The sequence below is a fragment of the Clinocottus analis genome, unplaced genomic scaffold, assembly GCF_023055335.1.
Source record: "Clinocottus analis isolate CAN_PGR_092001 unplaced genomic scaffold, fCliAna1.0.p SCAF_25, whole genome shotgun sequence".
NCBI classification, from domain to species: Eukaryota; Metazoa; Chordata; class Actinopteri; order Perciformes; family Cottidae; genus Clinocottus; species Clinocottus analis.
Window position 1 is genome coordinate 4,690,659 of NW_027175987.1, and position 14,170 is coordinate 4,704,828.

The following is a 14,170-nucleotide window of genomic DNA, read 5'->3' on the forward strand; positions in this document are numbered from 1 at the left end:
CAATTAGCTTTGGATTACGTTGGGATCAGGCTTGATCTTCGGAAAAGAAAACACATAAGAAACATAATTCAGGTTCTATTTATGTTTGCCTTAAAGATCCATTTCCATTCCAAATATATCAAGTCATGTACATTGGTTTTTTTTGGGGGGTTGCACTTTTAGGATCGGTCTCCGTGCCGCAGGCTTCCAATTGCAGCACAGTCTTATGACTGGATGCCTGAAGGGCTGTGGAGAGTGACAAGGGAATCACAAGAGAAAATGCAAAGCAAAGAAGACAGCAGACAAGGGAGGCACAGATGGGGGGGAAAGATGGAAAGAAAGAGACGAGCTGAGGGTAGAATGAGTGGGAGATGGAGCAGGAACAGTAGACATTGGCTATGTGCTCTATGTTGGCTGGGTTCTGCTCTGTTCTATTTGTTTTTGCTCTATTTTTACCGTGCAGTCTGACTGTGGTCACCGATGAATGGCTCCATATGTTAGTTACATTTCATCTGACCGAAATCATTCAGGAAGTCCAGCCAAGGCGGAAGTGTTAAGAGACATGATGTGATCTGTATAGAAGAAAAGAAGCAGACAGTCAAAGAAAATGCTTTAAAAAGTAGCTTTGGTGGCGTTGTCTTTTTACTCTAGATAGTTTTATTTATGGCATATGATGCCCAAAATCATTAGTTATTTATGCTGTTACCGTTCAGTCCCCTCAAACAACATGTAGATTTAGAAACGGGTCACCATAGGCCTAGATGTTAGAATGACATTATTCCAAAGATGTTCATCCTGAACACGATGGTGTGTGAATCTGGTAAGCCACCCGAGCATCATCAGGACACACCACAGGGAAGATCATTTCAGTAGATTATACTAGCTGCACATATTGTATTGTATGTTGGAATGTCTGAGATTATGTTTTTCTCCATTGTGTTACTCCCCTTTATTACACATCGTTCATCATTATAAGCTCCTTTTGCTCGTCCTGCTGCTTTTTGGACCCGCTTTTGAGGCCGCGGCCTGTATAAGTTGTTGGATGAGTTTTATTGTTAACATTTCTCAGTTGGTAGAGCGTACTTTTGGGACTTGGTGCCATAGCAGACAGAACTCAGACTTTAGTTTGTGTTAAATCTCAGTTTCTTTCCTTCTATTTGCTTACAGACCTAGGCAGTTGGCATTGTAACCTACTGTCTGAACTTTTTTTTTTCTCTCTAAGGAATACATAAAAAATGTGTGTGACATGTGTCACCAGCGGCAGGGCTAAGGGATTACTATTAATACATATGAACTTGCTGCAGTGCAGTTACTATTCTGGTGCTACAATGGAGTCATGTGTTTGGGAAATGTTTTTAGAGCAGGGTAGCCCACATGAGTGAGCGTGTACAATAATCCCCTCTGTCTGCCTACTTCCCCTTACTTCCTTTTCAACTCTTCCTGATTTCTGCCTGCAGCTGCTCCACATCTCCAAACGACGTACTGCATGTTTGTGTGTTTGTGCGTGTGGCTTTTTCAAGCTCAAGAGGAAGGAAGTATTTCCCTAACTGCAGACCATCCTGAGCAGCCTCCTATTAAATGCACCTCAATCCAATAAACACATTGTGCAATATTAGCATTTTTTTCTGCAGGCTTATTTCCAGTAGGCTGACAATAACTATCTTGTTTCACTAACAATGAATGAATGTGGATTGTATTTCTGAACAATTGATCAATCATTTGGTGAATAAAATGTCGACAAAATGTGAAAACTTGCCCATTAATCTCTCCCATTTCCCATTTAATAAAGTGGGACCAATGGAATTAAGCAATTTTTCTTTCTGGTTTTAACAATTAAAGAAATTGTGGGCAAAAAGTTAAGTTTTTTGCTGAGCTCTCTTCAGAGACTTTTCTTTTCTTGCCGGCTATTACAAAGATTAATTATATCAGTGAACAGCTGGTCATTGAAGCAATGCTTCACTGCATATCATACTGGTGTTTGTTGTTTTGTTGACCCTCTGAATGTCATGGAATACTAATTAAGAACATACTTGAGTCCTCTATACCATCATTAAGCTGTATTGCCCCACCGCTGGTCTAAACTAGTCCATTATTAGTCCAACATGGCTGAGATGACTGGTCCCAAAAAACTCCCCCCGGAAATCCCTGTCACCACCAACCAGCGAGGAATCCCAAAATCAGACTCAGCAGAGACCTTCTGGGTTGCATTAAGTCAGACACGCTGCAGCCTCCCTGCTCTGGTGTTTTTCATGTGGACGCTGCTGCTTTGAATCTCGAGTTTCATCTCATCACAATGATTGAAAACGTATATTTTTTTACTCCTTCTTGGTTGCTATGCATCATCTTATCGCAGTATTTACCTCTGGATGAAATAACCCCGGGACGTCTTTAGTCTGTGCAAGACAGACGTTCAAGGCTGGGATGATAATATTTGAGGAGAATTTGCATGTTAATGTGCTCTGTGGCTACACTTTGCCTGACCTTTTGAGTGGTTTGATGAAATGCAAATACTAGTTTGTGTTTAATCCAGATTTGTTTTGTTGGCCTTTTTTACTCTGCTCACTGGGCTTTGCCCTCAGGTCTGAACCCAAAACACTAGGACTTGTTTTTTGTGTGAGTGGAGCGCTTCCTCCACTCGCCTCTACTCCGTGTGGTTTGGCATCTGGAATGAGTTGAAGCAGCAGTGCCAAATGTTAGGCAATGAGGAGCAGAAGGGGGTGACCAGCAGGGGGGTCCAAGGAAAGGAATTGGGGAAGATTCTGTTAATGACGGTGGTATGACAGGAGAGCTGGAGAGAAGGGGGGGATAGTTAAGGAAGCAGTTGAAAACACAGCAATCCAGCTGAGGCAGACTGGTGGCGAGACACGGGGGAGTAGGGTAAGGCTGCACCCGGGCCTCTTGGATTACTCACCTGCTGTGACGTGTACATAAAGTTAGAGTTCATAAAGCTGTGGCTAAAGCTAATGTTTAGTTGCCTCAAGCAACAGCACAGCGAGCTGATGAGAGAAGGCGTTGCAGAAGTATTGCAGCCATGATTTTAAGTTGTTTTGTATCAACTGGTCCAATATGTTGACAGCCAGCCTCCGCGGAATGGTCTGTGCGTGAGGCGGGGTCATACCTTCCTCCGAGCGATGTTAAGTGAACAGCAGCCGATTCAGTTTGTCAATACGTGACTCAGGCACATGATATTGGGAGGGGTAGATAGATCAATGGCGTGCACTCAGATGACCATGTTATAATTGATTAGCATTGTCCATGGCAGTTATGGTGATTTATTTATTGTGACAGGCAGCAGACTAGCTGGAGTTTAGTAACAACCAAGCTGTCGTTGTGATGAGATCTCAAATTGGGGGTGTATAGCTCTCTCCAAGACTTGCTACTGTGCAGTTTAGCTGAAAGACCGAACGGCATCTGTGATGTCTTTCTCTTCTTTGAGCTTACTTGTGGCAGAGAAGAGGATTTTGACCATGAGCTTGGGCCCTACATTGAATGAATGGGATAATATCAACAAGTCAAAGACTGGATCCCTGCGGCTCCTCTCTTCTTTATCCTCTTCTTTAGACGGAGGCAGCAGATGCTCCTCAGCTCTGGTTTTATTGTTCATGGCTGGCTAGCCTGGGAGCTGACTTAAAAACTGTAGGAGTGGGGGGAGGAGATGAGCTTTTAGTGCCCGTTTTCTTCCCTTTTCTTCACTCTCTCGTCATAGTTCCCTCCCGATCTGTGTTTGTCCTATTGAGCCCAGTGGGTGTCTGCTGGATGAGTTAATTCCCTGATTGAGGTTTTGGTCCCTTTTTTAAACAAAAGGCTGCATCTTTGAGTAGGCCACATGGCTCCAGTGGGAGGCCTCTGATCCATTCACAGCCATTTTGGTTGCATCTGCACTTCTTTAACTGAGAGGCTGATTTACCGCCACTAAGCAGCAACAGGAGCTTTTTCTCACTCCCTTACTCTCTTACTCTATTACACAAGTATCGAGTGCATTTATGAATCCCTAAGAGATCTATCTCTTGCACACACAGTGAATCGTTACTTCCTTTGCTTCTGCTTCTCATTGTGCCCAGAGGACAATGCAGCCCACTTTGGCAAAAAGCCAGCCCAGCTCATCTCCATTAGGTCATGCAGAGAGAGTTGTAGTGGTGATGGATACCTCAGTGGTCCTCATCTGCACTTTCCCTGGGGAGAGGAAAGGAGCTTGGTCTACAGCGTTGCAGCCGGGCACACAGATGTACTCTGGAAGGGGTCTTGGGCCTTTTGAAATGTTTGAAAGTCAGTGTAAAACAAATTCTTGCATTTAACTTGAGCACAGATGTTCAAATTGTTACCCTCCCTGATGCCACAAAGCCTTTGGTGGGTCCATCATTACAAGCACATGTTGAAAAGAGCACATTTTAAACCCGCAGCTTTATTTATAGTCAAGGTCTCGGGTAAAAAGAAAAAAAAAAACGGAGGATGGCTTTGAATAATTCATTAATTAGAAATAAAAATATTTAATAAAGCCTTAGAACCAGCTATATAGGACTTTCTCTACCAGTCCAACATCGTGGTTGCTTCAGGAAGCAGTCAGACGCGTATGTTTGTGTGTGAAAATGTGATTTCTCTGACTCATCCTTCGTGATTGTATCGTTACTCGTCTCTTCAATTACACAGAACTTGCTCATCCTTCCACGGTTGGTCACGGAAATACCTGCTTTACGAAAGTCATAATAGGGAGCCTTGTGTTTAATCATTAGGGTTGGGAGTCCTCTAGAACAAAAGTTGAAGGGATTCCTGTTGCTTTACTTTCTCTTGGACATAGTAATAATTTCCAACTAAATTAAAAGTGCTGTTGATAATCCAAAAATAGCTCTTATGGGAAATCTGAATACCCGCACAAACTCTCTGTTGAACCCTGAACTCAGTATGGAGTCTGTGTTCATAAATTACCTCCTTATCCTCTTGCCTTTTTCCCTGCGTTTTGTTGGTGTTAAACTCTGAATTGATAATTAACTTCATCTTTTTTTATGATGGAGGGATCCTCTTGCTCTTTTGTCACACATTATTCTCGACACTTGTCTTGTTTTTATTGAAAATATTTGTATTTAATTGGGATGGAAATTGATTGTCCTGTGAATGATTTCTTTTTTCTCTGATGCATGAGAATTTGACCTTCATGGCTTTAGCGCAGTTTGAGTGGGTTGACAATTAATCATAGGGGTTGGTGGCTCAATATACTGGCCCCCTTGTCTACAGTGTCATGTCCTTGAGAAGATAAGGACCTCTAGATTGATCCCATTGGGGCCGTGTATAGAGGGGAAAACATGTCAGTCTGGTATGGTCAAAGGTTATGGTTTTTAATTTCTTTAGAAAAATACATACCAGTATTATGATTGTATTTGCTTTAGTAGTATATCATTTATCACAGTTCTTTTATTACTGTTCTCTATTTGCTAAATAATCTTACAATTTATAAACTGTAAATTGCACTTTTTAAACCAAATCATATAACAAGAGATGTAAAGATGGTATACATAGAAGTTGGTGGAAATGTAAACGGACTACAGAAGCATTCAAAGTTGTAGTTAGCTGAACAGTTTAAAAAAAAATAAATAATCATAGCAATTTCCTTCTGGGTGCAGTCATAGTCATCTCAGTGACTAGTTACTTCCATAACAGGAGCTGCTTGTTGCCCCAACTAGTGAGACTTATCTGACATCCTGAAGTGAAATACTGAGTCACCATATCTTTGGTTCACACTCACTGCTGACATCATAACTCTCATCCTTTTGGATCACCTGTAGTGTGTGTGTGTGTGTGTGTGTGTGTGTGTGTGTGTGTGTGTGTGTGTGTGTGTGTGTGTGTGTGTGTGTGTGTGTGTGTGTGTGTGTACATGTCTTTATTAGTGTGAGACATACAGTGAGGGAGATGCTAAAGGAGTCAGACAAACATGGAGAAACGTAGAATAGAGTACTTATCTGAAGCTCATTGGTGTGTCACTGGGTCATTCACTTCCTGCCAGATCACAGAGTCAGCTGGTGGTGTCTCAGCACCGACTGGCTTCTCTGTTGTGTGTGTGCGCGCGTGTGAGCGTGCGTGCACGCGTTCCAGTCTTGGGAGGTCCATCAGGAAGAAAATTTACTGTCTGTGAGAACAGACTAAGAGCATTACACTCAAGAATCTCACACATCTCTAAGTGACATCATAAACACTACAAAACTGGCCATATAAAGGCAAAACATTTCTTTTCTCTCTTCACTAATTGGCACTCTAGCCTTACTATGGCTCCTCCTTCTTCTTTGGATGGAGCTTTTTACTTTTTGTTAGTAGTTCAATGAAAACAACAGAGGTGGAGTTGGGAAAAAGGGGAGTGAGTAATACCTGGTTGATTTATTTCATTCCTGCGAGAGACGGCTAAACAACTCCCACTCTTACTACCAACTTCAGTGTCACTTCAATATTAGAAATATGTTTTATTTATTTCTCTTTCCATTTCGTCAGCTATGTTTTGCTTTCCATCTGCATACATGCAACCCCTTGCATGTGTACCCTATTTATCTGTGTTAATATTGTGCTGAATTGTAGCACCTAAAATTATCCATAACCTTCAATGTCAACAGCACAGCTGAGTGAAATATAGACCCAGACGGCTGACTCTAATAGTTCCCATGAGGCAGAGGATTGAAAATCAGCACAGCAGTTCAGACATAAATGTGCAGGCTCTAATTTGATAGTTTTACTTTTACATCACATTACTTTGCATTTAATTTAGCTGACGCTTTTATCCAAAGTGACTTACAATAAGTGCACTCAACTGAGTACAAACTCAGAACAACAAGAAAGTACAATTTCTTCAATAAAGTCAGTAAGAAACATTTAAGTGCTACTACTGCGCTACCTTCCTTATTCAAGGTGTAGCCGAAAATGTGTTTTTAGTTTGCGATGGAAGATATACTTCACTTGCTATTAAATTGATTGTAATGATTTGTTCTATTTCTGTTGTTTAGATAAATCGTCTATCTGTGTAAAATAAATCCTGATGAATGCACAGTGAAATTAACTTACTTAAAGCCTACTCTCCTTGACTGGATAATGAGGAGTTAGGTGGGATAATGTAAGGGAGTTCACTCAGGATGAGTGGTATTTCCTTTTTAAAAAAAAAAAAGAAGTCTGTTTAAGGAGATTGTTAGTTTGTTAATGCCCTGCCCTGCCCACAGTAAGCAGATGAAGAGCCCCTCTGCCCTCAGTTGTAGTCTTGTGCTCTGCTGTCTTCCCATCAGCCCTCAGTAAGCAGCTAAAGTGCCAGGCTAAGCCCACGCAAAGCAGACAACCCCAGGTCTTATCTGAGGAATGCTGGGCATCCTTGCAAAGGATCTCCTCCGCAGGGAGGACGCTGTATTATCTCAAAGCCAGCGTCTCCTTTGAGTGTCCCCTGAGACCTCTCTCTTTTCTGTCTCACTTTTAGATGTTTACCTCTCTCTCAGTCCCTCTGCCTTCCTCTCTATTTAATAGTTCAGTTTTCTCTCTATCACTGTCCCTGTTTTCCCTCAGCTTTTTCTCTCTTTCTGCAAAGCCACACAAACTGAGATGCAATGCTTCAACTCTTCCACACATATTTTGTACTTTATCCTTACTCTTTTTAAATCGAGTTAAGAGAGCAGCTCAGGAGTTAAAGGAACAGATTCAAACCAGACAGGGCCTGTGATCGAGGATAATCATGATGCTGTCTTTTGTGGTCTCTGCAGTTTTGCATGCCGTTGCATTTTACAGGCTTGCATGTTTTTGGGACTGTGGTCAACTAGCCTGGCAAAGGAACAAGCTCATGACTCTAAAACTACTCTATTTTTCCCTAATTCTCTTCTGAATGGTTCCAGAGTTGGCTTTGTTGCGATATCTGTGTCTGTGGCTCAGTGGGTGGAGCGAGTAGTCCTTTAACCACAAGGTTCGATACCCGGCTCCTTCTGTTCTGTGTCCTTGAGCAAGACACTGAATCCAAGTGGCTCCTTTGAGCTTTACAGCAGCCTGCTGCTTCTAAAATGCTTAGGATGGGTTAAATGCAGAGGTCAACTTTCTTGTATGGACCTGTATGTACATTATATGATGTGTGTAATAAAGTTGAAGTGATTGTGAAGTTACTAGCAGCACTGTGTGGTTTCAGTTGAAATCTCTTATTAAGCAGATGAGATTGTTTAGTGATTATTCTTTTCTTCACAAAAGATCCCATTGTCATACAGTAGAGGAAGAAAAGACGAAACATTATCTTTGCCACGTGACGAAACTAGATATTTTGCACATGATTTAAACGAGCTATTCTTAGCGTGTATTTTCGGTGAAAACAAACCTTTTATAATGGAGGAATGGAGAACTTTATTTCATAACTCATTCAAACATCTGTGAGAGCCTCTTTCCCCTCAGCCTGCTTTTTTAGACGTATCTCAGACTATAATATTTCGTATTTTTCAGGTTGAGAAAATAAACTGTCTCTGCTTGAATGATAAAAGTGATAAACTGTAGGACTCTGTGCTTTCAGGGCTTGACCTGGGATCAGGTTACCCAAGCAGCGCCTGCCACACAGTGATTTAAAGCAGGTTCCTGTTTCCCAAGAGGGACTTGCAGTGTACACAGAATACATAACTGATACAGAGCCTTGCTACACGATCCATCATTAGACCAAACTTTAGCCAGCTGTTGTCTGTGACTGTGATCCACACTGAAATATTTTTAACTCTTCCGCACTCATTTTGGAACAAACGGCCTTGACAACCTGGGTCCTATTTATTGTCTGTGATCCAGATAAACGTTACAATAACTAAGTACTTACAAGCACCAAATATTGTGGTTTTTGCCCTTTATTCCGAAAAAGAAAATATTCCTACTAAGCTATTGACATGGCAAAAATAATGTTTAAATATATTTGTGTTTCTCCATCTGACCCAAAATGGTTGACATATTTGGAATGACGGTGGAATATTTGTGTGCATGTAAATGTAGCCACTGACTCAGTCCTGAAATACCTCAGCATTACTTCAAAGAGCTGCCTTTTTAAATAACTCTGTTATGTTGTCCAGGTTTTCTGTTGATCAGCTATGATGTAAAGCTGCCATCATGTCACCTGGTAAAGTAACTACATGCAACACACCGTAAGTAATGCGTGTGTGGAATAAATTTAACCTGCAGTTGTACGAAGTATGATTGTATTATGATTTGAGGGCCAATTACAGAGTTGTGTTAGCCCTATGGTTCTGTACTGACGTGAACTACTGTAATGTAGATTGTACATGGATGAACCCAACTGTCCTCTATGTGCATGTTGCAGATAGCGATGTGTGTGTGTAGCCCTGGAAGAGTTATTGATTGGTATTTAAAAGTTGGTCTTCTTTAAAACAAGAACAAAAGACCATTTATCAAAAATGTGTGTGACGTCAGTAGAGATTTAACATCCTGTGAACCCAACTTTTACAAAGCAGCGTATAAATGGTGTGATTGAATCTATTCTTTTGTATACAAGCTTTTGTAATTATACCTTGCTAATACTGGTAATGACGGTTCATACCTCCCAGTAGAAATAATTAAAACATTCAGCCCTGCTTAATATGTGACTAAAAATCACATCAGCTGATTTTACTGATTACATGCCCAGTCAGCAAGAAATACGGTGATTGGTTTGAATTAAAATCCGGTTGGTCTCTCTGTTGCCAAAACTCTTGCTTTAAAGAGAGTTGCAGTGACATGAAAGGGTTTAAAAAAAAAATTGGTTCCCGACCTCATTGACTCCAGTGAGTTCAATGGCATGGAACCAGTCATGTGGTTCATCAGTAAGACGTTTGTCCTTCCCCCTTAGTTTGTTGGGGTTTAGTTCATAATAGAGCCTGGTACATCTTTAATGCACTTTCACCTCGGTCAGGTAATTTGTCATTTGTAAAAGGACTGGATGAACCTCAACTTTGTTCTCAGTTAATGGCTTGCTCAGCGCTCTGTGATAGATGTGAGTCCTTTTTGTGTTGGGACATTGCCAGGCAGAGAGAATTGAGCTATCCATCGATTGAGATATGAGTTGTTGTGGTGGAAAATAACACTTTATCCTGCCACCAAGTTCCACGTCATACATCATCGTAGGTGTCTTGTCTGTAAGAGGGAATAACATGCAGTCATAACATTTGTGGTTTAAGTGTTTTCTTTTTTTGTATCTTGGTTGGTATCATTGAGCGGAAGGGTTCAATTTCTGTGAAGCAGCTGCAACTAACAGTAATGTTTCTGATAATGCACTGCAGTGTTATTACATTTCCGTCCACACTAATGCACAAGTCTGAGCCTTATACCACACGCATGTGCATTTCTTTTTCAGAGCATGAGAAATATTCTACTCTGTTCTGTTATTTAAAAAAAAAGATTTTTACTTCCTCTGATGACTGAAACTGAAATGAATTTTTAGGCTTTTAGAAAGCTGCAGTGCTTTTATATTGAAAAAGGTTCACTGGTTTCTACTGGCTTTCTAGTGCTGAGTGTTTCTTTAAGTAGGATAGCTAATAACTTGCGTGAGAGTCGATAGTCTGTCTTTTTCATCCCAAATCTTGTAACTACACAGGTTTCTGCTGAGTCCTCTGATGACCTTGTTTTATCATTGTACAGTGTCAATATGGGAAATGATCAGGCGCCATCGTCTTGTGGATGTATGAAGTGTAAATAATGGCCCTTACTGATCAATCAACCTTTTTTCAGGTGCTGCGTGGTGAGAGGGAAGCAGTGGGTGCGGCATGCTGAGGCCACTCCCCCTGGCCCAGGATGAGTGTCAGAGATGGCGCTGCCACCATGGCAACGAACGCAGGTGGAGGAGGGGGGGGATGCGGGCCAGCTAGCCCTAACGATCATGACGGCCGCTCATACATGCTCCAGATCTACCCACGATTGGCTGCCCAGTCTCCCACCTGCTGCAATCTTAGGTGAGTGTGCCACAGCATCGCGACTAAATAATGTAACATTATCAGTTTGCTATGGTTTTGTTTAAATATTGTCAGGAGACGAACTACTGTAAACCAGCATTAATCACTTAGTCATTACTTTTTTCTATCAGAGTGCAGAAGGATGCAACCACAGCCTCCGTGATCTCAGACGCTGCCACGGCTCTTGGGCTGGACCCTGGCCGCATGTATGTGCTAGCAGAGGTGAAGGAATGTGGCGGGGAAGAGTGGGTACTAGAGGCCGGAGACCTGCCGGCACAGAGGTTTCTGCTGTGGCCTCGAAAAGCCCAGGAGCAACATCCTCGTACCCTTGGCTTCTACTTCTTACTACAGGTAGAGCTGACGGCACACAGTTCACTTTGCAGCCAGACTTAGTGGGCCACTTGAAAAGTCCTCCCCCGGTCTGACTATTGCATATTCTGCCTACTTCCGCTCATGCTTCCTCTTTGTTGCCATTTTCAGTCGGAACAAAAAACAAGTAGTCAATCTAAATAAGAAGTTAAACACATATGATGGAAAAATATAACAAAAATGCAGTTAAATTAGCCACATGCAGAATGTTTCCAAAGATCATATCACCCTGGTTAGTTCAATGACAATTTGGACTGGTTTAAAAACATTTTTGAATATGTTTCTTCTTTTTTTTACCTTTACTTTCTCTGATCCAGGAGAGGAACCATGATGGCACTATTCATTATGTCCACCTTCCACCTGTGACTAAGGAGCAGGAGGCACAGCTAGCAGCCAGGGGCTTCCTTCCTCCTCCACAGGATGACTTTGCAGACCTCTGCAACCTCCCTGTCCTCAATGAGGACAGCATATTAAACAACCTGCGCTCGCGCTTTTACAAGAAAAAGATCTATACCTATGCAGGCAGCATCCTCATAGCCATCAACCCCTTCAAGTTCCTGCCCATCTACAACCCCAAGTACGTCAAGATGTACGAGAACCACCAGCTGGGCAAACTGGAGCCTCATATTTTTGCTATTGCAGATGTGGCTTACTACGCTATGCTCAGGAAGAGGGTCAACCAGTGCATCGTCATTTCTGGGGAAAGTGGCTCAGGCAAGACCCAGAGTACAAACTTCCTGATCCATTGTCTCACTGCGCTCAGCCAGAAGGGCTATGCTAGCGGAGTGGAGAGGACCATATTGGGAGCTGGACCGGTTCTGGAGGTAAGATGTTAACGTGACGGCAGTAATTTTACCTGTATCCTCATGTTGAGTTTTATTCCTAAAAAAAATTGAGGTTATCCACTGTCGCTCTTAAGATACAGCTTAGTGACGTCCCTGTTCCTGGGGAATCAGGTTTATGCTTGAGAAGAAATTAGAATGGAAAATGTGTTATTCAAACAGGTGAGTCTGTCGGATCCTCATACAAGATTCTCGTCAGTCAAATGAAAATTACTTCATTATAAAAATACACACTTTTGCACTGTCCTCAGTTATAGAGGAAAATGCATTGTTCTTTAAATTAAGTAATATCCGACTATGACATAGCTTCCTCAAAGGTGGCTCATGTTGCACTAGCATACTGAAGCATACACACATAGGCAGAGGATGCAAAATATACTGGGTTATATTTATAAATTATTTTATTGGACACTAATTATCTCTAGTTCAGTGGTTATGAATGGTTATGAAACATCCCAAGAAGGTATCTGGTCCCCGCGCTGTAGGGAGCAAATGTATTTTCAGGCTGTGACCCAATTGTACTACCCTGCATGGGCTGACCTAATGAGACATGGTAGTCTGTTTGCAGCGTCAAAGACTTTAACATAAAGACTATGGTCTAGCCAGAAAGAAGAAATGAAAAAGAGGATGGGAAGTTGCTTTATTAACCCGTCATGTGGCCCCTCGGCTTTTGAAAATGCTGTGGGAATCTTGTCAAGATAGGGCAGTTTGTTTGTGTTCTATCTTCACCTAATTTTGAAATGCAATCTTGCGCTCTTTGGTAACTGATTGGGTAACATTGTAACTTCTGTTTTTGAGAATATGAACAGCATAATTTTCATTTTCATTTGGAGCTTTTGTAGATTTTTAATTTGTTGCCGTTTCGGTCAGGTGACTGCTCTTACTTTTGCTATCTGGTCTGTGAGAAATGAAGCGCTTGTTCTAACTTGCTCTGTGCAACCGCTAACGGGATAGAATGATTTAAAAAATGATGATTCAAAACTACTAACTTTTTTATTTATTTTTAAAAAGCCTCCTGTTGGAAATTAGCATTTAGGTGTATACACTCAACACAGTGCATCTGGTTTTCTTTTCGTGCATAGATATGTGCTAGGAATTCTAATGCCATTTTGATGTCCACATCAAATACATAAAGTCAAGTCAACCTAACTGATACAAAGCTTTATTGAAACTACTCATGTTGATAGATAGTGGGAGAATATCTATCCATAAATTATGATCCGATTTTGTTTTTTTCATCAATGCAGTATTTAATACATATATGAGGCCAGCTGGTTGCTAATAATGCTGTACAGCATTCAGGCCTGTTTCTGCACAGACCAACTGTCCTTCATATCATCTATCATATGGAGTCTGAACTAATTGCTAAGTTAGCAACTGCATCACTGAAACACAGCAAAAGGCAGTGCTAATGAGAGGAAACACCTCATTTTTCATACATTTGCCTTCAAAATGTGTTTTAAATTTCCTTCTTATTTACAAATTTTTATTTGACCTGTCGTATCAGCAATTTGTTCAGTGTTCTGCATTTTCGAAACAGATACTGTGTGGGGCGCCACCAGGGAGTGAAGATTATTGTAAGTGCTGCAGAGTGTATCTTTAGGCAGCCGAAGGTTAAATATCCAGGGCTCAATGCAAAGTACAGCTCCCCATGTTTGGTAACAAAAGAGGCAGAAACCAAAACATGAAGACAAGTAGACATCTGTTAGCGTTTACATTGTTGAACAAAAAATGGTTGCATCATGAGAGATCAGTTATGACACTGTATTGTTTTTTAGTTTAATCCTTAAGCTGCATGGCAAAGAACAGAGTTGACTTAATTGTGTTTACTTTTCATTCCTGTAATTAGAAACAGATTCTCGTCTACTTTCACATATGGAAGAATTTACCTCTGGTTAGACTCAAGCAGAGTTATTATTTTGAAGCCATTTTCAGCATCCACATTACTCCAACTCTCATACTCCCTCATAAGCCAGCGTGTTGAGTGTTGACATTCTGCTCTGCAGCGTCAACCTCCATCAATGGAAGTTCAACTCTACTTGTGAAGCATATCTTCAACACTGTGGA

General features: G+C 41.4%; 1 protein-coding gene across 7 annotated transcripts in view; it reads left to right on the top strand.

The window, feature by feature from the left end:
- The window catches only part of LOC137794431 (myosin IXB), a 52,939-nt gene that overhangs the window by 7,679 nt on the left and 31,090 nt on the right, over positions 1-14,170 (top strand). For 6 of the 7 annotated variants that reach the window (XM_068591167.1, XM_068591168.1, XM_068591171.1 and 3 more), the window contains exons 2-4: positions 10,672-10,892; positions 11,024-11,243; positions 11,579-12,085. In XM_068591167.1, the coding sequence (XP_068447268.1) occupies positions 10,735-10,892; positions 11,024-11,243; positions 11,579-12,085 (885 nt within the window). In that variant the 5' untranslated portion in view covers positions 10,672-10,734. Of the gene's footprint in view, positions 1-10,671; positions 10,893-11,023; positions 11,244-11,578; positions 12,086-14,170 lie in introns of those variants that run through there. The other variant, XM_068591174.1, reaches the window with a different exon arrangement.